At 38.6% G+C, this 27,727-nt stretch overlaps 1 protein-coding gene across 2 annotated transcripts; it reads right to left on the bottom strand.

Annotated features, from left to right (window-relative positions):
• Nucleotides 1–730: 730 nt before the first annotated feature.
• LOC122658530 (proline-rich receptor-like protein kinase PERK3) lies at nucleotides 731–25,774 on the bottom strand. Of its 2 annotated transcripts, none has more exons than XM_043853536.1 (8): nucleotides 25,534–25,774; nucleotides 24,566–24,988; nucleotides 23,985–24,356; nucleotides 21,457–21,546; nucleotides 15,089–15,460; nucleotides 14,570–14,813; nucleotides 14,345–14,492; nucleotides 731–1,481 (listed from the first exon to the last, which is right to left on the bottom strand). In XM_043853536.1, exons 1-8 carry the CDS (start codon nucleotides 25,568–25,570, stop codon nucleotides 1,104–1,106), a joined length of 2,064 nt encoding a protein of 687 aa, XP_043709471.1. In that variant the 5' UTR covers nucleotides 25,571–25,774; the 3' UTR covers nucleotides 731–1,103. The 2 variants fall into 2 exon arrangements, with proteins under 2 accessions (XP_043709471.1, XP_043709468.1); XM_043853533.1 differs by having other exon boundaries at nucleotides 21,337–21,546; nucleotides 25,534–25,773.
• Between the last annotated feature and the right edge of the window lie 1,953 nt (nucleotides 25,775–27,727).

The following is a 27,727-nucleotide window of genomic DNA, read 5'->3' as shown; positions in this document are numbered from 1 at the left end:
GTTTGCTCAGTCAGAAACCAATAGAAGAGAGCACATCCTTGACTGCAACAATCTGTAATTTTCTATCCTTGCAAAAGAGAACCCTAAACATTTTCTATTCTTGCAAAAGATAACCTAGAACGCTTAGATAACTCTCACAGCCTAAAATAGCTGGAGAATGTAGAGAATCCAAGGTTACTTGGTGAGCTTGGTGAGAGGGTATACAAGAATAATAGGCATTAACAAAAGGGGAAAGGCTAGAGCCTAAGGTGGGTTGCAATAGCACGTCAGTATGAAAGCATTTAACTACTTCCCTTCAAGAAAAGTATAGTTTGTTAAAGTAAATATAATTAATTACTTCAGAAGGCTAAGATGGGTGTTCATCTTTCACGGTGCACTTCAGTATGAAAGCATTTAACTACTTCCCTTCAAGACAAGTATATCTTGTTAAAGTAAATATAATTAATCACTTCAGAAGGCTAAGATGGGTGTTCATCTTTCATGGTAGAGCACTTCAGCATGAAAGCATTTAAAAACTACTTCCCTTCAAGAAAAGTATAGCTTGTTAAAGTAAAGATAATTAATTACTGCAGACAGAAAAAAAGACACCACCACTCCCACCCCAAAAAAAAAGAAAAAAAAAAAAGGGAGCAACAATAAAGTTTTCAATACCTTTAGTAAAGAATGCATGAATTCTGTATTCCAAAATTTAAATTCTACCTAAGCAACCTAAAGCTACTTCAAGTTGATTTGCAAACGTAGCTTCTCTTTTAATCATCAAATGCAATAAAACAGCATCCAACAAAGCAGGCAGCAATGAGTATACCTTGTGAAAGAATAAGATGTAAAGAACGAACCCCTTGCAGGCTTCCAAACAAAGCAATGCTACATGGAATATATACAATGTTATTCACTGGAAGAGAACGCCCACTGACTGGGAAAAACTGAAAGGGCTCTCCACCAAAGAAAGAGGAGGTAGAGGAGAGGAGGCAAGAACCTCATCTCAAAGCTTCCTTTCATTTTCCACTGCTATCTTTAACTTCACTGATTCTTTTGTCAATGTATATTTGTACGGTCACAAACTGTGATCAGATTACCTCCTCAGAAGAACTTACAGAAAAATCTCATCGTCCTTCATGCAGGTCTTCTGAGAATACTGCCGTGCGAGAGATGTTATCATTGTCATATGCACTTAAACCAGAAAATGGACCAGAGGAGAACATTGATGAAGTTCCATCTGACTCAAAGGTTGTAGACGACTGCCTGAGGTTTGTACGTGTGTTGGCGACGGTTAACATGGAATCCTGATACTCTGTAATGCGTTGCATCATTTTAAGGGACTGTACCACTTCACCCATGGTTGGACGTTGGCTTGCCTCTGGTGCAACACAAGCTGCTGCAACTGTGCAAACACGTATGAAGTCCTCCTTTGGGTATTTACCCAGAAGCCTTGGATCGGCGAGCTCTTCCAATCGTTCCTTATCTCTAAGGATTGGCCTAGCCTGAAATAAACAGAATCTAATCCTTTATTTCATATCTACGAATGATTAGCCATTAGAATATTCACAGCTAGTAATAAATGCACAACACATGTCAATGCTAAAGGGGCCATTGCTTGAAGCAATGGTAAAAGGTCCGGGCTGCCAGAGCAAATGCCCAGGTTCAAGATTAAGGTTTAGGGTATAGCGTATAGGGATGGATTCTGATCACTGCTTTGGAAGACAGACATGGCCAGACCGTAGACTGTCAACATCAATTAGTCTTTCACAGTCGGTCTGATCAAGTTAGCAGCTCTTTGCTCAAACACCATTGACTTAGTCAAAAAAATCCAAACCCGATGGTTGAACCCTGAACAAACCATTCACAAATTTACACCCCCCCCCCCCCAAAAAAAATCAATTTTTTATGTAATTTTACCTTTAGAATAGTTTTGGGCCTTAGATGAAAAAAAAGAAGGTTTTAATAGATTAAATCAACACACAAGGAAAAGAAAAAGGGGCAGATTCAAGCTTTACTTAAGCCAGCTGTCACACAATTGCAGAGATGGGGGAGATCTAGGCGGGGGGGGGGGGGGAGAATCTCACATGGTTAGATCAAGGGATAGATTAGAGGCAAAATCGTGATCCCTTCTGCTCACTCACTCAGAGAGAATAGGAAGGAGGGATTGAAAGAGAAAGCGACGGGTCTGAGAGAGAGAGAGAGGTGGCAACAGGCAGCCAACCACAGGGCATGGCAACACTACAAAATACATTATTTAATAAATGATCTGACAGTTCATGATAAAGGTGAACAGGGAAACAGTTGAACATTCACTGTTGTGCCTCTTCTTCAATTAACCCAATCAGAGCTGAGCTGAGTAATTCTGTTTACCAAATTGTAAACAGAAAATTGGAGAGGTCTTTAATGAAATATAGTTGGAATTATGAAAAGAATAACACAAGGTTGTCATAGGTTCAGGTTAATCCAGAATAGAAATTACAAGAAACTTAGAGTAATACACTGGACCACTACAGCTGAGCTATTTGAAAGGATTTCTTTTGGTACAGTCCAGGTACAAACAAACTATCTTCTCTCCTCTAACGGTCACTAGGTGGGGGCTGCATTCCCTCGTTTTGGTACAGTCCAGGTATGAACAAACTCTCTTCTCTCCTCTAACGCTCACCTGACCCCCAAACCCAGAACTCCTTCTCTCTAACCCTAATCTCTATCTCAAACCCATAACCCCAACTCAGACCCTCCCTCCCCCAGCCCGGTTTTCACCAAACCCTACCCTGTACGCCATAAACACTAAATAACTCAAGCTCTGCCCCTCCCACGAACCTCTAATTTTCCTCAAACTCTCAAACTCTCTTGTCCCAGCCCCAATCTGTGCACAACAATCGACCCTCTCCCACCAAACCAGTGCATACCAATCGACCCCCAGACTTCTAACAGATTCAGCAACCACCACAACCAGTGACCTACAAGAGTGGTTGCAGTAGGACAGGTATCATCTCAACGGTAAGACTCTTCAAGTATTCTGGACGGATCCACCTTACCACTGCGGTGAACCACACCTAAATTCTGCACTGATTAGATTTTTTTTTTGGGTTAATGCTAACCCTTTTAAAGTGTGAAAGGCTGCTGTGAATTGCCTCTAGTGTAATCTACACCTTTTATTTCTCTGCCGTTTTTTTTTTTTAAATGTTTAGTTATATATTGTGTTTAGCAGCTTACTGTCTTAACACACTGCAGCACCCTTTATTTCTCTGTTTGCTTTATCACTGCACCTTTATTTCACTGCCTGACCCTGGTATTGCCTCATCACTGCTTGCTATTTACTGTGTTTTGCTGCTGTACACTGCTCTAATATCACTGCATGAACCTGTTTAATTGCTTATGGTTAGTGCACTATATTCTAATACACTGCTCGCTTTTATTTCTTATTGTTAGTGCATTATATTGTTAGTGCATTACGTGCTTTTTATGTATTGTTATATTGCACTATATATTTCATTTGTTTACCTGTTGCATTCATTTGTTTCATTATTTGTTTCATCTGTTTCATTTGTCATTTTGCATGGCTGTTCCGTTAGCTGCTTTTTGAGTTACCTGCCTGGAAGGATTGATTTAATCTTTCAGTATTTATGTCCTGTACTATGTGTGTGGTTTCCATTGTCTGATGCCTAAGTAATTCTCTGTCTTGGTCATATTCTTATCCCTATATTTAATGCTTGGGAACTCTTTGTTTATACTTTTCTAATAAATTAATTTCTTTTCCTATAGTGGTGCGTCAGGTCGTCAGCCGGTACTTTAGTATTTTCGGCCAATGACCTTTTGCATGGATCCTTTCGTTTTTTTATCTTTCTTTTTATCTCATGTCTTTCCATCCTCTTCCTACTAGGGTGTTCCCCCGTATGCGACGTGCTGCGTCGACGCTTGGATGTGGTGATAAGTAGGCAAGGGCAAGTGAGAGGAATTATGCCAGCCCAGAATCGTAGGATTAGATTAGCTTCCTGGAACATTGGATTTTGGATCCTTAACATGTAAGAGCTTGGAGTTGATAGATGTTATGACTTATGAGGAGACGAAAGATTAAAATAGCATGTATCCAAGAGACAAGATGGAAGGATAATAAAGCTAAAGTATTGGACGAATTCAAACTTTGGTATGCCGGAGAGTAATAGAAACGGAGTGGGTATAATAGTGGATAAAGATCTAAAGAATGATATAGTGGAGGTCAAAAGAGTGGGTGATAGGATTATATCCATAAAGACAATGTCGGAGAAAGAGGTTGTCAATATTGTTTGCGCTTACGCACCCCAGTTAGACTTGGATTGAATGAAAATAGTAAGCGCCAGTTTTGGGACCACATGGATAATTAATGCAGGGTTTTGGCCAGGATGAATCAACTATTATTGGAGGCGATCTGAACGGCCACGTCGGGAGCGATTGTAGAGGCTATGAAGGTGTCCATGGAGGCTTCGGAGTTAGGGAGAGGAATGAAGAGGGGACCTCAATCCTAGATTTTGTGGTAGCTTATGATCTATCCATTGTGAACACTTTCTTTGAAAAAAGAGAGGAACACTTAGTTACCTACAAAAATGGGATTCATATCAATCAAATTACTTCTTCCTAACAAGAAGAGCTGACAGCATGTTGTGTAAGGGCTGTAAGGTTATCCTTGGGAAGAGCCTAACAACCTAACTTAAACTGGTGACCCTGGATATATGTCTCAGTGCCTAGAAGCGTAGGAGGAGCCCTATGCACCCTAAAATAAGGTGGTGGAGATTAAAAGGGGAGTACCTAAGGACATTTACTGATAATGTGGTCAAACAAGGAAAGTGGGACTTTGTAAGAGACACCAATGCGATGTGGTACGAGATGATGACTTGTATTAAGAGGGTTGTCAAAGATGTGCTAGGGAGACTTGTGGTGGAACGATGAGGTCCAAGCTGCCATTAAGACCAAGAAAGATTGTTTTGGGACATGGCAAAGGACTGAAGAAACAGATTATAAAAAATGATATTATGATGCCAGAAATGAAGCTAGGAAGATTTTGGGGATGGCTTGGGCAAAGAAATATGAGGATCTCTATATCAACCTAAACACAAAAGAAGGGGGAAAAGCAATATATAAGATAGAAAAGATGAGAGAAAGGAAGAGCAAAGATTTCGACCAAGTGAGGTGTATCAAGAGTGATGATGAAAGAGTGTTGGTAAGGGATGAGGAAATTGTGAAGAGATGAGATGAATATACCTGTGACCTACTAAATGGAGATAGGTCGAGTAGAATTGACCCAGACGAGTACTCTATTCAACATGATACCACACATCATAGATATGTCAGAAAGGTTACTGTAATTAAACAAGCCCTAAGAAAGATGAACAGGCCTAGATGAGATTCCAATCGAAGTGTGGAAAACCATAGGAGGTTGTGGGGCTTATTGGCTAACCAAGTTGATTAACAAGATTATGAGCACAAGGAAGATGCCAGATGAATGGAGGAGAAGCTTTGTAATCCCGATTTACAAAAATAAAGGTGATATCCAAAATTGTAATAACTATAGAAGCATAAAGCTAATGAGTCGCACTATGAAACTATGGGAGAAGGTTATTAAGGCCCGTTTGAGAAGAGACTTATATCTCGATGAACAATTTGGCTTTATGCCAAGTAGATCCACGACAGAAGTTATCTACTTATTGCGGAGGCTCATGGAAAGATATAGAGATAGTAAAAAGGATCTCTATATGGTCTTTATCGACCTGGAAAAGGCCTACGACCAAGTCCCTAGAGATCTAATCCAACATGTTCTAGTGAAGAGAGGGGTGTCAAGTATATATGTGGATGTCATTAAAGATATGTATGAAGGTGTGGTGACTAGTATGAGATTTGTGGGAGTTCGGGGCAACGAATTCCCAATTACGATTGGATTACATCAGGGTTCAGCCTTAAGCCCTTACCTTTTTGCTCTTATCATAGACGATATAACCAAGAGCATTTAAGACGAGGTCCCATGGTGTATGCTCTTCATTGATGATATCATTATGGTGGATGAGATAAAAGAAGGGCTTAACTCTAAGTTAGAGCTTTGGAGGTCAACCTTGGAACCAAGAGGCTTTAAGATTAGTGGAACGAAGACGGAATATATGATGTGTGTCACACTACGCGGGATACTGATATGGTGCGAATTGAGGAAAGAGAGATACCATAAAGTGACTATTTTAGATATCTGAGGTCAATCATAAATAAAGATGATACTGACATATGGGATGATGTTTCACAGAGTATTAAAGTGAGATGGTTGAAGTAGAGAGGTGCGTCCGGAGTGCTGTGTGATCGACATATTCCTTTAAAGGTTTAAAAACGTTCTATAGGACCGTTGTTCGACCGGCCATGCTGTATGGGGCAAAATGTTGGGCAGTTAAGAAGTGTCATATTGATAAGTTTTGTGTTGCAGAGATGAGGATGTTAAAATGGATGTGTTGAAAAACAAGGATAAAGTACATAATGAACATATAAGAGTCGACTTTGGAGTTGCCCCGATCAATGACAAACTCCGAGAGAGTCGTTTAATCTAGTATGGTCATATTCAACGAAGGCCTAGGGACGCCCCAGTAAGGAGCTAAAAGAGCTAGGGGCAGACCTAAAATGACCATAGGAGAAGTGGTGAGGAAGGACATGTATAGGCTAGGTCTTGTACCAAGTATGACCTCGGACGGAGCCTATTAGAGAACAAGGATCCATGTGGCAGATCCCATTTAGCTGAGAATCTCCTGATGTGTTGGGTTGTGCCTCTTTCCTCTAACTACCTTTCATCGTTCTACTTTTTTTTTCCCCATCTTTCATTTGTCTTTTTCTTTATTCATTTCTCATCTCTTTCCCCATCCTTTCTTTTCCTTTTTTGGCCAGAACTCTGTTTTCCCTACTGGGGGGTTGACTTTTTGTCCTTTTGGAATTTTATTTTTTAACCATTTTTATTGGATTCAAATAGGGGGTATTTGCTTATTCCAAGTATAGGCTAGGTCTTGTACCAAGTATGACCTCGGACGGAGCCTATTAGAGAACAAGGATCCATGTGGCTAATCCCATTTAGCTGAGAATCTCCTGATGTGTTGGGTTGTGCCTCTTTCCTCTAACTACCTTTCATCGTTCTACTTTTTTTTTCCCATCTTTCATTTGTCTTTTTCTTTATTCATTTCTCATCTCTTTCCCCGTCCTTTCTTTTCCTTTTTTGGCCAGAACTCTGTTTTCCCTACTGGGGGTTGACTTTTTATCCTTTTGGAATTTGATTTTTTAACCATTTTTATTGGATTCAAATAGGGGGTATTTGCTTATTTATGAATAATATCTTAAGTAAATGAATATTTACTTAAAAAATGATATTTGGCATAAATAAGTGTCAGAACCTGGTTCGATACCAATTAAACCAATGCAAGGCATCCTACAATAAGGCGGCAGCCGCCCAGGCACCTAGGCAATGCCTTGACAACTATGCATAAGAACTTATATAAACAGTAGAAAGAGAGATAAGAAAGGAAGACAAAGGAAGTGATACACTTATACTAGTGGAACACTAAGAAATGGTGGAGAGAAGACTTGGGAAAGAAAAGGACAAAACACTAAGACTCTTAAAGAAAAGAGAACTCTCGAGAGATTCTTCTCCTCCTCTAGTGCTAACACTCACCAAAAACCTATATCATACAAATGAAACTACCCTCCTCTTTTATAGACCAAGGGGGTACAATAAAACAAAAATTACACAGTAAAAAGTAAATGAATAAAGACACATGAATAGTTACATGCATCAAGTACAGTAAAAATATTTTTTCATATGTTGATCTTTATCTGTCTGATGCAGATCATGCGGTAGACATGGACACCGTGTTGGGATCTTCACGTGATGGTGTTGTAGATAAGATTCCATGTATGCTGGATAAAATTGCAGTCAAGCAGGGAATGACTACTTCATACGTCCATCATATTGTCTATATTATGGACGTAAATTGAATCTTCACTTGCAGATGATGCAGCAATATTATATTCTTGTTGTCTAAACATTTCTATACTGTCAGCCATCATCAACTGGTCTTTTGGAATATCAATTGTGGCACGGTCTATCATTTGTTGGATAAACATCTCTGCCTGCTCGATCTGTGCTTCAGATCTTTTATACATAATGTTAAGATTAGTGACGAATAGCCTTCTACCATCAGTCACCATGAATTTAGAATTTTCAGATTGAATTTCTTTTGCCACCTTGCTTAGGTACAAAAGACTATCAACAACATAATTCGGCACAAAAATATTCTCAATAAATCCTAAAGCTTCTGGAATAGGCTGTCTATTTAGATCTTCTTCATCAGATATTTTGAGATGCCAGATTTGATATGGCTGGTGGAATTTTTCTCTAATTCTCTATACAATTAAACTTGTTATCCAGAAAGTTAGATATTTGGAATAATTCCACATTGCTCCTACATGAATAATCATGGTCTTGACCATCATGGGAAAATCAAGGAATTGATCAAAATCATTGCCTCGGAAAATTACTTGACTAGAAATTCCCCCCTCTATTTCTTGAATATTCCACTATCTGTGGTCCAAGAAGATGGTTATTTTTGGAATACCTTGGAAACAGTTTATCTCCTTGATATTCAAAAATAACATTTGCTTAATTTCGATGAACTAAAAATACAGTCTAAACCACGTTTAAGCCTAAGTCTTGAAAAACAACCAATACAAGAATATGCTAAAGAATCTAATCAAGATTCCATAGCAATAAAAACTATAAAGTTCTTGTAATGCCTGGAACAAGTTTCAGCAAAGATGAAGAGTCAAATGCAGAAAAAGTGTATTTGACCAATCAAGGTAAAAAGAAATACACGTATATAATTGGAGAACTCAAATTCATAGGTTATTAATGCAGTCCTATATAGGCAAGGCCTAATAGGAGCCAGGTAAGATCAGAATTCTGTAACTGTTTACAGATGTGGGCTGTTTAGGGTAAAACTAGGATTAGGGTTGGATATTGGGAAAGGGGTTTATAGGGTATTAATGGGCAGGTCTAGGTGGCTATTATGGTATAAAAAGGTTAGGATTTGGATGAGTTTTGAAATTCTGCAATTTTGGGCAGGATTGAATTTTAGGTCAAAATTAGGGTTAAGTTAGGTTTAGGTTAGGGTTGCCTTACATGGTAATGATAGGCAGGTGTAGGGAAGTCTAATGGAATAGGTTTTATGATGTTTGAGTGAATGGAAGTAGGTTAGATGAGTTAGACAGCAAGATAAGGTTATTGGAGACAATTCCTAATGGAGGTAGGAGTAGGGGATTCTAGGGTTTAGGGTGGTGGGGGTTTGATGAAACTTGGATCGAGTGTCAATAATGATGTAAAGGATGTATGCTGAAAGTTTAGTTTGAAACTAATGGTCAGATTTGACTTTATGGAGGAATCCTAGTTAGGGTAGGAGTGAGAAGAAGAAGGTTTAAACAAAGTTCAAATTCAAACTTACTGGATTTGAAGAGATCTTCAATTGCAGCAGCTTTGAAGATGAACAATGGGGTCTCCCGATCTACAAGATGCAAAGAGATAAGTAGCAGCCCTCTCGATCTTCACGATGCAGGGAGTCGATTGGAGATCCACCAATCCCTTCACCTTGATATTACTCACAAGGCACACTCACGATGGAGCAAAGGCAGTAACAAAGGCAGCAAGCTAAAGCTGAGTTTTTATTAATCAAAATTCGTGTTCAATGCTGGCCTCCCTTACAAACTTATATAGAAGACTCAAAATTAGACTTAGACACTAAAAAGGAAAGGCCTAACCCTATCCCTAACCTATTAGGTAACTTAAACTGACTAAGAAACTGAAATAGACTCAAAATAGAGTGCTAATCTAGCCCAACTTAAATACTTAAAAGAAAACTACTAAAATCACTTAAATTGAACCATTGGTTGAACCGGTTCAATTTAAAACACCAAATAAAAAACTAAGTATGGAAGCTAATCCCGTATGCAACCTATTTACCCATATTTTAGGCCCATAAAAGTGGCCTATTACATTGAAAACCCATGGGATCAAAGGCCCAACATGTATGTAACTCAACCCTAGACTTATTACTAATGAAACAAGCCCTATTTGGTGATGAATTTGCATCAGTTATAAGCCCTATAACTTGTGTATGGTAGTTGATACAGGTGCTACAACTAGCGTTTGTAAGTGGGAAGTTTTGCCCTCAGAAAAATGGGTGAAGATGAAGAAACCAAAACCGGTTAAGGAAATTAATGAAGCCAGTATAAAGCTAAGGATATAGCAATCTCGTTACATGAAAGAAAATTCATTATCTCTACACTAATTTGTCTTCCTCTTATGCATGGTAATTTTATTCTTGGAAATAATTTCCTAAATAATTATCTACCAATTTTCATAAATCGATTTCACTAACTTTAGCCAATGACTTGGTATAAATACCATTGCTAGATCAGCATATGGATAAACGTTCTAATACAGAAATTATTCAAGTATTAGAGGATGAAAAAGAAGATGAAGATGAAAGCAGAGAAGCTGCTCTTCAAAGGGTAAGAAATAAGAAACAATATTTACACAAGAGTAATGTATTTACCAATCATGGACTTACTAGAACGGTACGATTGGTCAATATTTAGAGAAGTAATAAATCCTTCAATTAGAATGTATTCTAATAATTTTAATATTCAAGCTGTACATCTTGGAATTGTTTCTCTCTTAGAAATAGACATAAATAATTCAGGGCAGTTAAACCAATTGCCAGCTATAGTCAAATATGCAATAAATAATTTAGGTGTACAAGATCAAAACTTTAGATACACATTTATTCGTCTCTAGCCGAGAGACCTTCACCAACAAGGTTTTGCCAACCTTATTAAATTTGGAGAATATCCATTAATGCCCATCCTAGAATATTTAGAGAGAATAACTGAATTTATGGGGTAGAAAATCCTATAAATTGGGGAACATAAAGATTTCTTAAACTGGGGAAATTGGGCCTAAAATATGAAGAAATTTCAAATTACTATCTGTGGAAAATATTGTCTGACAGCAAAAGAACGGTTGTCTTACCACAGATACAAAATTGTATAAATCATATAGAGTTAATAGAACATAGAAGATATTTTGAACACTGGTATAGCACTATTTGGCAAACAAGTCAAATAGACATATAGCACTATTTGGCAAATAAGTCAAATAGACGTATCAGATGAAACCAAAGAAGTTGGTGGAATCGTTATTATGAAAGACAACTTTTACTACATAGACATTAAATTCTTAGAATTATCTAACAAAGTTTTCAAGTGCAGATTACTACTTTGAAGACCACTTGCCAAGTGGACTAACAAATATCTAATCCAGAAGGATTATTGAATATTTATCTGCAAGGTTAGAAGACCTTCCAAGACAAGGAAGATGGATAGAAGACAAAAGTTATACGGAGTTGGACCAAACTACTATGATCAAGCTGCAAAGGCTAGGCCAGGCCCCAGCAAACCAGCCCATTATGCTAAGTGGGTTACACCAAATCTTATTAGGCCTACATTTCCACCAACGTCTATACCAGCCCAAGTGGATTATCTTTAATCAATGGCTAGACAAGCCCGAAATGAATCGTATGCATCAGTGGCTAGACAAGCCCTTATTCCATCAGAGTAGCTTCAGTTTCAATCAAAAGTACAGAAATAAGAATTAAATGGCGCATGGAAAGCATACCTAGCCAAGAAAGGTCATTTTCGTAAGCATGTGGGTAAACTTGCAGATAAGGTAGCTGCGCAAACAGCACATCTTAAGTTTTTAAAGAATCGCAGTTTCAATCCCATAAGACAAATAAATTAGGACGAAGATTTTTCTTATGAAAAAATCTCATTATTTCTGGAATTACCTGACTTCTTAGCAAAAAGCTTTGAAGATCCTAAATTTGAAAAAATAAGAAGAATTTGTGTCTTTGAGAAAGCAAAGGCATTACTCCCAAAAGAAATCTTCACAAAACTCAAAGAGAAGATTGAAGATCAAGAAATTATAATTAAGCAAATGCTATTTTCGAATATCTGGGATATAAACTGTTTCCAAGCTATTCCAAAAATAAACATTTTCTTGGACCACAGACAGTGGAATATTCAAGAAATAGAGTGGGGAATTACTAGCCAAGTAATTTTTCGAAGCAATGACTTTGATCAATTCTTTGATATTCCCATAATGATCAAGACCATGATTATTCATGTTGCAGCAATGTGGAATTATTCTAAATATTTAACATTCTGGATAGCAAGTTCAGTTGAATGGAGAATTAGAGAAAAATTCCACCAGCCCTATCAAATCTGACATCTCAAATATCTGATGAAGAAGATCTAAATAGACAGCCTATTCCAGAAGCATCAGGATTTATTGAGAATATTTTGTGGCGGATTATGTTGTTGATAGTCTTTTGTACCTAAGCAAGGTGGCAAAAGAAATTCAATCCGAAAATTCTAAATTCATGGTGACTGATGGTAGAAGGCTATTCGTCACTAATCTTAACATTAAGTATGAAAGATCTAAAGCACAGATCGAGGAGGCAGAGATGTTTATCCAACAAATGATAGACCGAGCCACAATTGATATTCCAGAAGATCAGTTGATGATGACCGACAGTATAGAAATGTTCAGACAACAAGAATACAATACTCTGCCGCATCATCAGCAAGTGAAGATTCAATTTACGTCCATAATATAGACAATTTGATGGATGCGTGAAGTAGTCACAGATTCCTTGCCCGACTTCAACCCTATCCAGCACACACGGAATCTTATCATCACGAGAAGATCCCAGCACGGTGTCCGCGTAGACCGCATGATCTGCATCAGACAAATAAAGACCAGCTGGAATTTTACTGTACCTGACACATGTCATTATTCATGTGTCACTATTCATTTACTTTTACTGTGTAATTTTTGTTTTATTGCAACCCCTTAGTCTATAAAAGGGAAGGGTAGTTTCATTCGTAAGATATAGGTCTTTGGCGATTATTAGCACTAGAAGAGAAGAAGAATTTCTCGAGAGTTCTCTTCTCTTTAAGAGTCTTAGTGTTTTGTCCTTCTATTTCCCAAGTCTTCTCTCTACTAGTCCATTTCTTCCACTCTTCTCTCCACCATTTCTTAGTGTTCCACTAGTGTAAGTGTACCACTTCCCTTTTGTCTTCCTTTCTTATCTCTCTTTGTAATGTTTATATAAGTTCTTATGTACGAAGAGTCTCTAGCCTAGAGTACTCTATGCAAGTTCTTTCTTTTCTTTGTTATAATATCAAAGTTCTATGTTTGCTTTCTAAACTTTTCTCTCCTCTTAAACTTTCTCTTCTCTTTATGCAATCTCTTTTAAGTAATCTCTGTATGTAATATCCTCCTTCTCTCTTAGTTGTAATATGGTATCAGAGCGTAGGGGTCCTCCAAGCTGATACTGAAGTCCCCAAGACGTTAACCATTGACTTTTGGTGTATCATCATATCATATTTTGCAAATGAATGGACACACCATAAAAACAGAAAGTTTTGTTCATGTCAGCTTGTTAGGGCACTAGTCTGGCCTAATGTTGAATTGGTACAGATAAAGAGTATTGGAATCTGACAAATACATGAGCTCAGATTCAGCAAACCTCAAATATATGGTCCCATCAGTAGAATAAGTATTTTTTTTATATGGAAGGTGTATAGTATCTGATGAAAAGAATTGCATATACTTAGAACATATATCATGCAAATATACACCAACTCACCAAGGCTTGTAGAAATCCAAAATAGATATTATGTTCACCACCTATAGTTTTCGTCTATTAAAATACGTAAGGTTTTCATACACATTCTGCCTGTGAGCCAAAGAAAAACCTAAGAAAATATGTGAGTGAGACATTAGAGTTACATCGACTGTTACAAAACCTTCTGAATCAAGTTTTATGCTCTTCTCAAATGGGTCCTAGCCACATTTGTACCAAACAGTGTCCTATGCAACTTCTAACTGAAACAGTTCAAAATATGCACATGTTGCTATTTCATTGGTAAGTGGTGCTAAAGGTCAATCAAGCAGCCCTAATATCCACTTAAAAGAACTGTTTAGACAATTAAAATGGTAGCATGTCAACCATGAAGCATTTCTTCCAATTCAGAATGAAATCAGAGATGAATCAGTGACGTGCATCAACTACTTATTAGTTATGACCAGTTCAAGAAGTGCATCATGAATGTGTGCACATACATGGCCATCCTGTGCTCACATCATGGCAAGGACCTGAACACAAGGGCCTGCTGGTTGAGATAGAGGATTCCACACAATTTGGAATTTCAGATGTGGTAAATTCAAATATAATGGAAAGAAGAAAGTACTAACCCATGTCACAAGGTTCTCCTGGCCAGAAGGCTGTGACATATCCACAGGCTTCCTTCCAGTTAGCAACTCAAGGAGGACAACCCCATAGCTGTATACATCGCTCTTTACTAGTAGATGTCCAGTCATGGCATATTCAGGGGCTACATACCTAAAACCATTTCACTAACACTTAAGGAGGATAATCCAGGAATATGCAGTTTCAAAGGGAGATGGAGAGAAACTCACCCAAATGTACCCATCACACGCGTAGACAGATAGTTTGCACGGCCTTCAGGTGCCTGTTTGGCCAGGCCAAAATCTGCAACTTTAGCATGAAAGTTGTTTTCGAGAAGTATATTAGATGCCTTGAAATCCCTGTGGATGACACAGGGCTGTGAGTCTTCATGTAGGTAGGCAAGCCCTCTCGCAGCATCAAGGGCAATCTTCATTCTGGTATCCCAATCTAGAGGACAATTTACACCCAATGGACCTGAAGAAAAAGGACAGTCTACATCAACAAAATGTATGAAAAAACTAAAAGAGAAGTATCAAGTTTGTTCTCATATTTAATAAGTAGAAATTAACTATGGCTAAAACAACTGGTTTTTTTCCCTGTGAAGAAGGTTATATAACACAGCAAGTTTTAGATTAGCAAACATGAAGACACATTATAATTTGTGGTGTGTGTATGTGAGAGAGAGAGAGAGAGAGAGAGAGAGAAGAAGAAGAAGAAGCAGAATGCCATAACTCAGGAAGATAAAATACCATGGAGCCAGGCCTCTAAGCTTCCATTTGGAACAAGCTCATAACAGAGGAGATTCTGTGAAGAGTCATGGCTGCTATAGTACCCCACAAGCTTCACCAGATTACGGTGATGTAGTCTGCTTAGCATCTCAACCTCAACTAAGAACTCTTTATCACCTTGTTGTCCTCCGTTAGTAAGTTTCTTGATTGCAACAGCTGTACCATCACTTAAGACCCCCTTGAAGACCCTGCCAAACCCACCCTCTCCAAGCATGCTTGCTGGTTCAAAGTTATTTGTTGCTTCTCTAAGTTCTTCATATGCAATATACCGGGTACTGGTGGGGTGCGGAAGAGATCCTACAGTTGGAACTGCATCTACAGTCCTTGATTTTGCTGCAAAATAAAATACAGTAATGTATAAATTTGATATAAAACAAAACTTTATAAAACTTTTCAAATAGCAAAGAAAAATTAAAAAAAACAAATGAGAATATGTTTCCTGTGTTCCTATAAATAAAGCTAATTCAAAAAAATAGAACCAAAATGGGAATTTGTTTCCTGTGTTCCTATAAGTAAAGCTAATTAATTAGCATGTTTACTATTTCAATTTTTTTAAAACTGGCTAGTTAGACTGCTTTGCCTCACGAACTGGACCCATAAAGGGTTAGTTTCACAATAGACTCAAAAATAATAAAAAACCAATCAGACTGTAGTAAGGCAGAATCCACAACCCGAAGTCATTTAAATTGACTGTATGAGTACTGGATCACTAGATCAAGCAGGGCACTTGTAAGGAAATAATAAGTTTTTACTTCTTGGGACAGAGAAGACAGGGAAGGAGAAAATTTGAGAGATAGCATAAGAGGGGAGAGAGAGTGATAAAAGGAATTATAAGGTATTATTCACCAAGAACCACTATATGGTTTGACCATCAAACCTTTAGGAAGAGAACCAAACTCTCAACCATAAAAAACCATACCATAAAGTGAATTGAAAAGAAAATCATACCATACACTGAATTGAAAAGAAAACCATACCATAAGCTGAATTGAAGAATTTAAATGCATATTTTTAGGCTATAACTGTGCTTCTTTTCCAATTCCTTGCAAAACCAATTACACAAGAGAAGGACCTTACTTGTGTAAAAAACAAAAGAAAGGAAAAAGTGTAGAGAGCTGAAGGAAGGAGACGAGAAGTTGAAGCTTACATAGAGTATAGACAAAGAATAAAGAGAAGTAAGACTTTCTTACATAAGATGCTTAGGCTATGAATATAAAGAAGAAAAGAGGACTCTTTACACCTACAAGATTCTTAGAACCCTTTGGCAAGTTCTATAAGACTCCAAGGCCTCGATGCCTTACAAATGAGGCTCACTTTCCTTTTATAGACCAAGGACAAAAAAAAGATGTACAGTAAAAAGCACATGAGTGACATAACAGGGATGCTACGAAGCCTGATGAAGCTGGTCCCACTTAAAACAAATGGAATTTGGACAACTATCTGGTAATGTCCTATCTTATCAATTCCATGCATACAAATATTGCACGGGGTTATCTCTTACTGGATTCGGCGGCCAAAATCTGGAAAGCAGCCAAAGATACTACTCTCAAGTGGGTACTGATGCTCAAGTCTATGAACTCCAAAAGAAGATCCATGAGACGAAACAAAAAGAGATGACATTATCCCAATATTTTTCTGAGTTGCGAGGTATGTGGCAAGAGTCAGACTATATGAGGATTTCTCTGCTTCTTGCACTACTGATGCCTTGAAGTTCACCAAACGGGAGAACAAGCTTCGTGTGTATGTGATCCTGACAGGTCCCAATATTGAGTTTGATCAGATTCAGGCTCATGTCCTGAGTCCTGATCCTTTTCCCATTTCGGAGCAGGTGTATGCTATGGTTCAATCAGAAGACAGCCGCCGTACTGCGATGTTGCAACCTGCTGCCCAGGATTGATCCACTCTTTTTTCGAGGTCTGGAGCCTCTTCCCATGGAGGGACTCAACGTCCCAATAATCGCCCTAATTCAGACAAGGGCCCTATTAAATATGAATATTGCGAAAAGGAATGTCACACCAATGATTTTTGTTGGAAGCTCCATCGTAGACCTGCAAATGGCAAAGTCGTGATCGCAGTCACGAGACCAGTTCGGTTCAGGCACACCAAACTGAAACCACTGATGCTGCACCCATTGGAGCATCTCTCTCCGGAGGATTTGATGACTCAGCTCCGCCGTCTCCTTGCACCGCCCAGTTCTTCTCCATCAACATCTATTGCCACATCCATGCCAGCCTCTTTCGATTCCCATTTTGCTCATAAAGGTATTTATGTCGGTGGTCACTGTGCCTCCCTTAAATCCATTCAATCCTTGGATTATTGACTCAGGGGCCACCGACCATATGACTAGTTCATCTCATTCCTTTTTTGAGTATTTCCCTGGTTCACGTAACGGTAAAGTTAGGGTTGCTGATGGTTCCCTCTCCTCTATTTCTAGGAAGGGTTCTGTTGAGTGCTTGCCTTTACTATTTTTATTCTCTGTTCTGCATGTGCCCAATTTTGCTAATAATCTCCTTTACATTAGTAACCTTACTAGGATTTGAATTGCAAAGCAACCTTTTTTTCCCTTCCCTTTGTGTTTTACAGGACTTGGTGACGAAGAATATGATTGATAGTAGTAAAGTGGTCAATGGCTTACACTTGCTTGATTCTGCAAACTCCTCTTCCTTAGCATTGACAACACAAGCTCCTCTTGGTTCTTCTAAAGTTGCCCTGGCCGATTTATATAGATGGCATCACCATCTGGGCCATCTACCTCTTGGGATTTTGGCCAAGATTTTTCCTGATTTATTTAACAAATGTAACCCGAACCACTTTTTGAGATGCTTGCATATTTGCAAAGCAAACTCGTTCGGTATATCCCCTTTCTAATAATATAAGTTTGGTACCTTTTTATTTAATTCATTCTGATGTGCGGGGCCCTACCCGATGTGTTTCTGCTACTGGGTACCGTTGGTTTCTTACGTTTATTGATCGTCATATGTGAGTTACTTGGATTTACTTGTTACGCCCATAGTTGTCAAGGCGTCGCCTAGGCGTCCAGGCGCCTTGCCCTCGCCTTGAATTTTGGTGTCGCCTTGTTGGTGCCGCCTTGTTTTTCAATCCCTTCGACCGCCTTAATTCGCCTAGTCGCCTTAACAACTATGGTTACGCCAGAAGAATGAGGTCTTCCGCTGTTTCCAGCTCTTCTACTAAATGGTTAAGACCCAGTTTGATGCCAAGATCAAGATTCTATACACAGATAATGGGTGGGAATATGATGATGGGTCCTTGCAAACTTATCTGGGTGACAATGGAATCATTCATCAGACAAGCTGTGTCGACACCATAGTTGTCATGGCAGTTAGGCGACCCAAGGAGCTGGAGAGGGTAAAAAATCAAGGCGACACCAATTAGGCGACCAAGCGCCCAAGTCGACCAAAGCGCCTGGACGCCTAGGCGCCTTGACAACTATGGTCGACACCCCTACTCAAAATGGCATGGTTGAACGCAAGAGAATCAGCATTTATTGGAGGTTACACGTTCTTTGATGTTTCAAATGAACATCTCTACCCCTTATTGGAGCGAGGTTGTCCTCACAGCTACATATCTTATTAATCAGATGCCTTCTTAGGTTCTCAACTCTCGCTGCCCCTTAGAGTTGCTCACGGGTTCCCTAAATTTTATTGTTGCCCAGAAGGAGTTTGGTTGTGTGTGCTTTGCCCGTAATCATCGACAACATGGTAAGCTGGATGCTCGTGGCATTCGCTGTATTTTTCTTGGTTACTCGGCGACTCAAAAAGGATATAAATGCTATCATCCACCCTCTCGTTGTATGTTTGTCTCTATGGACATGGTGTTCCATGAGAATGAAGCATATTTTCCCGCTACCGCACCTCTTCAGGGGGAGTTCTCTTCACGGGAAAATGTGCTTCTGATTGCTCCAATTCCATATTCAAAAGAAGACATGATTTCGGTCCAAAGGGAGCAGGGGGAGATTTCAGCCCAGGGAGAGCCCACGACTTCTGTCCAAGATAAGCCCATGGTTCCATTGAAGGTTTTTGTTCGCACCAAGTCTAAAAAAGGCAGAAAGAAGAAGCCACCACCACTAGCACTGTGCCACTCCAATCGTCACCTCTTGATCCAAGTTCTCCTACACAGCCTCCATCTGGTGAGTCTTCTCCTATTTATGATCCTACACTTGATTTACCTATTGCCATCTGTAAACCTGATACACTTGCACTGTACACCCTATTTCCAATGTAGTCTCTTATGAGTCTCTTTCTCCTTCTTTTCATGCTTTCGTTTCTTCCTTGTCATCTATTTCCATTCCTAAGCACTGGCAGGAAGCTTTGGCTGATCCAAATTGGAAGGTTGCTATGGTGGAAGAGGTGAGGTCACTTGGAAAAAATGAGACATAGGACTTGGTCACTCTTCCTTCGGGGAAAAAACATGTGGGATGCAAATGGGTGTTCACTATGAAGCAAAAGATGGATGGTACTGTTGATAGATACACGGCTCGATTGATTGCCAAGGGCTTCACCCAAACATTTGGCATAGACTTCCAGGAGAAAGTGGCCAAGTTAAACACTATTCAAGTGATTCTCTCATGTGTAGTTAACTTGGGATGGGAGCTGCAACAACTGGATATCAAAAATGCATTCCTTCATGGGAACTTGAAGAGGAAGTATACATGGATGTCCCTCGTGGATTCTCTAGTCCAAAAACCCATGGCAAGGTATGCAAATTAAATGAGCATTGTATGGGTTGAAACAATCACCTCGAGCGTGGTTTGGGCGCTTTTATAAAGCAATGATGTCTATGGGTTATAAACAGAGTAATGTTGATCATACTTTGTTCATCAAGAAGAATGGTGAGCAAATTCGTGTTCTTATTGTATATGTTGACGACATCGTGGTTACAGGAAGTAACAGTAGTAAATAGCCCGGTTGAAGACTTTTCTTGTACCGAATTTGAGATTAAAGATCTGGGAAAGCTACGGTACTTCCTTGGGATTGAGGCTGCACAATCAGATCTAGGTATCTGCCTTTCTCAATAGAAGTATACACTCGACCTTTTGGCTGGCGCTGGGATGTTTAGGTAAAAACCAGCAGATACACCCCAGAGGCAAATTTTCATCTCATGCAGAAGGATGGTGAACCTGTAGATAAAGGGGGATATCAGAGATTTGTTGGGAGATTGATTTATCTCTCTCACACTAGACCAGACATTGCATTTGCTATTAGTATGGTCAGCCAATACATTCATGATCCTTACTCTGGACACTTGGAAGCTGTATTATAGGATCTTGAGGTACCTCGAAGTCTGCTCCTGGTCAAGAGGTTCTTTTTTCTTCTCATGATCATCTATGCATTGAAGCTTACACTGATGCTGATTGGGCTGGTTCTCCTGACGATAGACGTTCCCCCTCCGGATATTGTACTATGATTGGTGGAAACCTCGTTACTTCTCTGGTTTCAGTGTCTTCTCCAGGATTTGTGTCCCTATTCAATTTCCCATGCAACTCTTTTGTGATAGCAAATCAGCCATTAGTATTGCACACAACCTAGTTCAACATGATCGGACAAAACATATTGAGATTGATCATCACTTCATCAAGGAGAAGTTAGAACAAGGCATCATTTGTGTCCCTTTTATCACATCAGCAGAACAACTGGCAGATGTGTTCACTAAAGGCTTATCTAGTAAAGTTTTTTATCCAATTATTTCCAAGTTGGGCATGATTGACATCTATCTATGCACCAACTTGAGGGGGAGTGTTGTAATTTGGGTACAAGGGTATTTTTGTTATTTCGTCCCTTAGGGGTATTCTTGTACTTGTACCTACTCTAGAACATTCTCTAGTCTAGTATAAATAAAGTGGGATGTGGACATAATTTCACAAGCCACTATTCTCAATTTCATCAATCATATTCTGCATAAGTATATGGAATTACCATAGAACTTTTTGGTCTAAATAGCTCTACAAAGGCTCAAAACATGCTGAAGAAGGCTCGAGATATCTCCAAGTTTTCCTCATTCCTCACCACAGGTAGTAGCCCTGTGGTTTCAGTTTGTCACATTGTTGTTCAGAGATATAATATGGTCATCAGTCTCATTTTAAAATATATTCTGCTATGTGAACTTTCTGCAGAATGGCATGAAAATACTGGAATGATGTACAATCAAAAATATTATTAAGAACAGAAACAAGGTGAATTTGAAGAATATACCAGTTTCTATGGGAAGTGCTTTCTCCCTTCCTCGAACGGATGTGCATGAACATATTACTAGCACAGATACAATGACGATGATCAGGATGCCAATAACAATACCCAGAATGAGAATCAAACCTGGGTGTTTCCTTTTGTTAGCAGTGAACAATGGTGTTAAAGAGGGCAAACGAGCTGGGGCAGCAGTAGGTGACATGGCTACAGCTGGAGCTGTAATCAGAAGAAAATTTGTAAATTGCTAAAGAGCTAACCAAAAAATGAAGTTATGAAACATCCACCAAAATGAAAACATTTTGACTCTGAATCTTCAGAAACAGTTTACTTCCAGAGGAGGAGAAACCAAGTAACGGAGGACAAAGAGAGCCACTTTAGTTTTGTCCCAAAAAAAAAACAAGAGAGGAAAAAGGGACTATAAAAAGGATTTCAACAGATACAAGAAGCAAAATAAATTTATAGAATTCTAGCATGACAGCATGATTTATCCTTTTTCAGACTATTTTCTTTGCACAAGAAGCACTAAGGGATTCAATGGTTGTGTTAAAATTTCCGTTTTCCCCTGTTTAATCTTCTCTATAAGTCTATGTTACTCTAATACTTCGGAATATCCGAATAGGTATCTATCAAACAATGGGATATTCAACTCACAAGTAAATGTAAAATAAATAAAAATGTAAAGTAGAATGTATAATAGATATACCACAAATTTATTGAGAAATAAAATATAAAAATAAAATGTACCAAAAACAGATGGTCAAATAAACAAGTCAATATCAGATCATATGGCACCAAGTTGAACGGTCGGTCAAATCAGAATTCCAACTTTCAAAAAGTAGGTTATAGATTAATTGAATTCTTTAACAATCATTCTGTCTCTTCCTCCCATTGGCACACCTAAAGGCTAGAGCTGATGTCGTTTCTGCGCCCATACTTGTTGCATAAAGGACAGAACTTCTAATTCGAAGTGTTGACATCATATAGCTGACACTTAACAGACCTTTCTGAGTTTGATTTCCTACCACATAAATCATCACTACTGTAGCCAGCAATGAAAATAAAGGGACATTGGCTTGTGGTAATCAGGAAAAAAATGTTGGGTTCCGTTCTGGTACAACCAAGGTATATCCGCCGAAACTAACCGATACGTATCATAGCTGTACGGTACCAATATGATACGATACCACGATAGCTAAAAAAAACTGGTATTAGTAGATGTAAGAAATCTCATCCTTGATATATAATCAATTGAACGAACTTGCCTCATACTAACTTATTTATAGTATTTTATGCTTCAAAACTGTATTTTGCATATATCCTAAGCATTTTTTATGTTTCTTAACTATTTCCATACAGATCTTTCGTGCATCCAGCGTCTCTTTGATACGATACAATACATCTCTTAAAATCACCCTTCCGATACGATACGATGATACCAATACTTTAAACCTTAGGTGCAACTTTTATGGATGATGATCGCAGTTTGGGGATGCATACTCACTCTAAGATACACACTCACAATCAGGTAGGCACTGTAACACATAACGAAAGGTCCAATTCGATGGAATCATAATGGCAAAACTGACAGTACACATCAAAATGAGGCAGCTTTAAAGGCTACAAATGTGGCAAAGAATACCAGATTTGCCTATCTAACGGGAGACATGTAAGGCTATAAGCTTCTCTCTCAAGCAGAGACACAGATAGGTTCGCATGGATAACAATGTTGAGAGATGCAGTAAGGTAAATATTGTATCTCTTTCAATGGCATACATCAAGGTAGTCAGGCACAATTTTCTGTAAACATCAATAATGAGGTGATGTCATAGGGCTCTAAATGTGGAGAAAAAATTTGGAATTATCTTCCCTGGTGGGACAATTTTTTTTTTTTTCTTCCTTCTCGAGCAGAGATAAGAGATAGGTTGGGCATGGATACAGCTGTTGCAAGAGCCAGTGAGAAAGCACATACACCTCCTTTCATGTTCCGCAACAGGTCATCCCAAGATTGATGTCAAAGGGAAGAACTTATGATACGATACGCTAATATCAAAAAATATAGATAGACTATCCAAGTTTACCTTGAGCAATCAAAACACTAAGTCAAATTTTCCACAAATTCAAGTCTAGGCCAGCCAAAGAGGAATGGTGTCATTAGAAAAGTGTCTATGAGAAACCCCCAATCCCTACCTACTAATCTCTAGCAAACACGCCCCCCAAACCAGTCCTAGAGATATAGCTCTTACCAATAACCACTCAGGCCATTAGATATGACAATCAAAAAGAGTGGAGACAAAGGATCTCCATGTACTTTATGATGTTTTAACAATTTCTAGAGATATGGCTCTTACCAATAACCATTCCAGCCATTAGATATGATCAAAAAGAGTGGAGACAAAGGATCTCCTTGTACTTTATGCTGTTTTAACAATTTACTACCAAAGTTTGCAACTTCCCGAGGAACCAAGAGAAAAAGTATAAATGGAATACAATTATTTAGAAATGCTATAGACGTTCATGAAATAATCTCATTAAAGAATCACAAACAAATGAAAATAACATGTGCTCAATAACCACATATCTTATATAAAGAATGCCATGCCATAAAAAAAATGGAGTTCACAATGATACCATAACTAGATCAGACAAGCCATTACCTTGAGAAGGAGCTGGTGGCTTAAACCAGGTCAAGTTAAGAAGTTTGTAGTCACCTACTAGCATGGGATCAAGATGAATATTGTGCATAGCAAGAGATGTATTTATTGCATATGCCTCACTAGCAGAGAAACTGAGCCCTGTATGTGGAGTAACATCCATAGATATATTCAGCCTTGATAAGCTAAGTACATAAAAGTTGATGATCTCAAACTGAGAAACTCGCAAACCAAGCTGAGAAGCCAGTTCTTCCAGAAAAGGACTCCAATTCGTGCTCAGGGAAACATTGAGAAGGAGAAGATCAAGCTTGATTGGATATACACAATTGCAAGCACGACTCCCTATTTTAGGCACCATGTCTGGTCCACAACAATCTGCCCAAATCAAAAGTTAGACGTCCAAATTACCAAGGAAAAAAACTGATGAAACAGAATTTAATCATGAAGCAACAGAATCGTATTGAGTTTCTGGATACATTTTCAACTGGGTACCCTTGATCAGTACTTTTAGAAGGCACAATTTAGTCACTTGGCTCAAAATAATGTAAGGATAACAAGCTTAACTAGTCCATGAAATATCTTACCAGCAACTCTAGGAGTCAACGGTGATTGAGCTAAACCAGGGGGAACAGAACCAGCATTGGAATGCGTTGGGGCAACATCTGCCAGACGGGGAGGTAGAAGGCCTGCACCGAGAGCTGGTAATTGACCACTCATCATTGATCGTTTTGATAGCTGTGGACTTGAAGAGGGATGATCAGAAGTTGTTAGTGAGCCATAATCTGGAGGGAGGGATGGTGGCAACATGGGCAATGGAGCAGCATGTGATAAAAAATGTTTTCGATGTGTACGTTTGAAGAATGGAATATTAGGGGGCAGGGGAAGATATGGAACAGTGGACGTGGCAACGTATGCTTCCGATGGAGTTTGCGCGTCAATAATAAATGTTGTACAAGGCCAAAGGAGCAAATATTCCAGCAAAAACCATTGAACCCTTTTCACTATACCTGCAATTTCAGATTTTACAATAAAACCCATTTATCAAGGATTCCAGGGGGTGAAATGGAACTCAAAAGAGAAGACTGTAGGGATGCCGATAAATGAAGCGAGGTTGATGAGAGGAAAAGCTCACATCATCAAACCAAAAACCCTAAGAAAACGATAATGGAGTGCTTGCACAAATCCTCGATTACTCAAAGTTCGTTAACAGTACTTATGCATGAAACTTGTTCACGTAAAAAACATCCGTCAATGACCTCAGGTGCAAATTTCAGAAAGAACAGTTAGCAAAAGAATATCAACATTTACTTGCAAAAATCTCCAAGATAATATAGATGTGATCAACAATCCTAAATACTAGAAACCCTAGCTCAACCGATTCAAACTTTCAATTTTAATCAGACCGTTAACAGCTCAAACAAACAAGAGCTCAGCATTTTTACTGAATAAGCACTCCAGTATCACCCCCACCCCTATCCCCAAAGCAACAATAAATAAATAACACGAGCAAATAAAATCAGCCATTAGAGAAGCTCGGCGGGAAAACGGCTACCTTCAGAAATTGAGAATGCATCTGTAAGACTTGACATCACCGACGCTTGAATTAAACGAACAATTCAGATCTACGTGATCTCAACAAACAAAAGGCCAATGAGATCGTGAACTGTAAGAGGACAAGCACTGAAATCCGAAAAAGGTTCAAAAATATATATTACTAAGAACAGCAGCACCAGCCATCGCTAACTCTCAGCAGAAAACGATAGAAATGTGACAAACCAAATCGACGATAAGCTCGAAATGGACGATTCGGAGAACCGAAGAGAGATAACCGAAGTGTTAATCCCATAGTATCGTATTGGAGAGCGGATTTTTCGAATTCTTGACGGTGATATCGTCGTGCTACTGCGAATTCCCCCCTTCTTAGAGATTAGAACTAACAAATCCTTGACAGGGGAACACCAAAAAGGAAAGCAAAATATTTTCTTAATTCTTTCATGTCCATTTCTGTCGGGGTGAAGCGGTAGAAACTAGAAAGCTTATGCTTTTATTCCTGCTCTTGCGCCTTTTTAACAGAAAAGTATTAACGGTAAAAACGGATGACGTCACCGTTAAAGACCTAACCGTCCTAACGGTGTACCATCACTCCGCTATAGTCAAATAGATTTTGTTTTTGTGTTTTTTTTTTCTTTTCATTATCATAAAAACAAATTGGATAATGAAATAAAAAAGAATTAAGGACGTGTACCATCACTCCCCTAGTCCCCTATAGTCATCCTATGTTGAAATAATGGTATTTGTTGCTGCCGAAAAGTCTTTTGATGACGTGTGCTTTCTGCAAAGGGTAAGATGACACCGAAGAGACTCTGAGTGGACTTCGAGGGAAATTTTCTGATGCCCAAGTTAATCTGGCACACTGATGAGTTGATTAAAGGAGTATGGAAAGAGCAGTAAGTAAAGAAAGTTATAATGGTTTTACTTTTATCTGAGTCCACCTTGTCCTTTTATACTTGAAGCGGTTATCGAGGCGGTTGATAACCTCTTTACTTCTCATCTTCTGACATGTAGCAGTAGTAGGGTCAGTTATCTGTCTTAATGAGAAGGGATGTTCTTTACTGGGGAATGAAATCCTCTCTTATGCGTCGGTGGTTTTAACAGCTCTCTGAGTTGTGATTTAAGTAGATTTCTTGCCCCCCAAGGCAAGCTTTGTGACACGTGTCGTATTGTCCTTCTAAGGGACTACTTGATAAGATCTTGTCACGTGTCAATCGTCTATTGATCGAAGATTTATGAACGTATTAATACTAAAAAAATTCAACAAAAGAAAGAGGAGAGTAATTTGGAAACATAGTAAAGCCTAATAAGGATTTGTGAATCCTAGGATGGTGGTTGAATGTTCATTAGGAGATGGAGGAAAATGTTGTCCATTTTTTAATATTCAATTTGATAATGAGTGACTTATTTTATATGAATCGAAGAAAATAAAATGAGGGGAGAGACTACTTCAAATGATAAAATATTCATCCTCAAAATCCTGAAAATTTTCGAGGTAACCAAAGTAAAAAATGTTTTTTATTCAAATGAGAAGAGATATAAGCAAGGTTTCCAAAAACAAAATTGGATTCGGAATCAGACAAGTCAATTTGGATCGAAATCGATTATGATCAATCACAATTTTCAGCCATTTTGGAATAGTTGATTCAAAGGTTCTTGGGACCGGATCACTAGATTTCAAATCTAATGGATAGATTCTAGGTTTCCTGGGACTAATTCTGATCAATCTGAGCCCCAATTCCAAATTTAAAATTTTTGGGTATAAGATGCATTTGAATCCTCTCAAATCCTTATGAAGAATTTGAGGAATAAAATCTCAATTACAATATGGAAATATGAAGGCAACTACTAACGTAATTGGTTGGTATCCCCACCAGTTGTAGGAGTCCAAAGAGGTAATGCATTTCACTCAGTTTGTCGCCCACATAGGACTCTTGGAATAGCGATTCACCAATGATCTAATCTTTTTTTGGCCTAAAGGTTCGAAATACCTTTTATGAGTCCCATCCAACCACCTAAACCCATGGTTAAGAGATTCACTCTTCATCGTAGATGAAGGAAAACTAGTGACTTTTGTTAAGGTGTTTTAGATTTAATATAAGATTTATTGGATGGGTGGTCCACAATATGCTACGTGGAAAGGGTAATGTGGCATTTTGACCATTGGATATATAGACATAAGAGAATGGTCTATA

This window comes from Telopea speciosissima, chromosome 4, assembly GCF_018873765.1.
Source record: "Telopea speciosissima isolate NSW1024214 ecotype Mountain lineage chromosome 4, Tspe_v1, whole genome shotgun sequence".
Taxonomy (NCBI): domain Eukaryota; kingdom Viridiplantae; phylum Streptophyta; class Magnoliopsida; order Proteales; family Proteaceae; genus Telopea; species Telopea speciosissima.
This window is presented reverse-complemented; position numbering and strand designations above follow the sequence as displayed.

Coding starts and splice junctions, on each gene's coding strand:
- LOC122658530 (XM_043853533.1), bottom strand. CDS start 25,570: ATGTCAAGTCTTACAGATGCATTCTCAATTTCTGAAG. Junction 24,357..24,565: donor GTTGACTCCTAGAGTTGCTG/GTAAGATATTTC, acceptor TGATTTGGGCAG/ATTGTTGTGGACCAGACATG. Junction 1,482..14,344: donor AGGAGAACCTTGTGACATGG/GTTAGTACTTTC, acceptor TGTTTATTTCAG/GCTAGGCCAATCCTTAGAGA.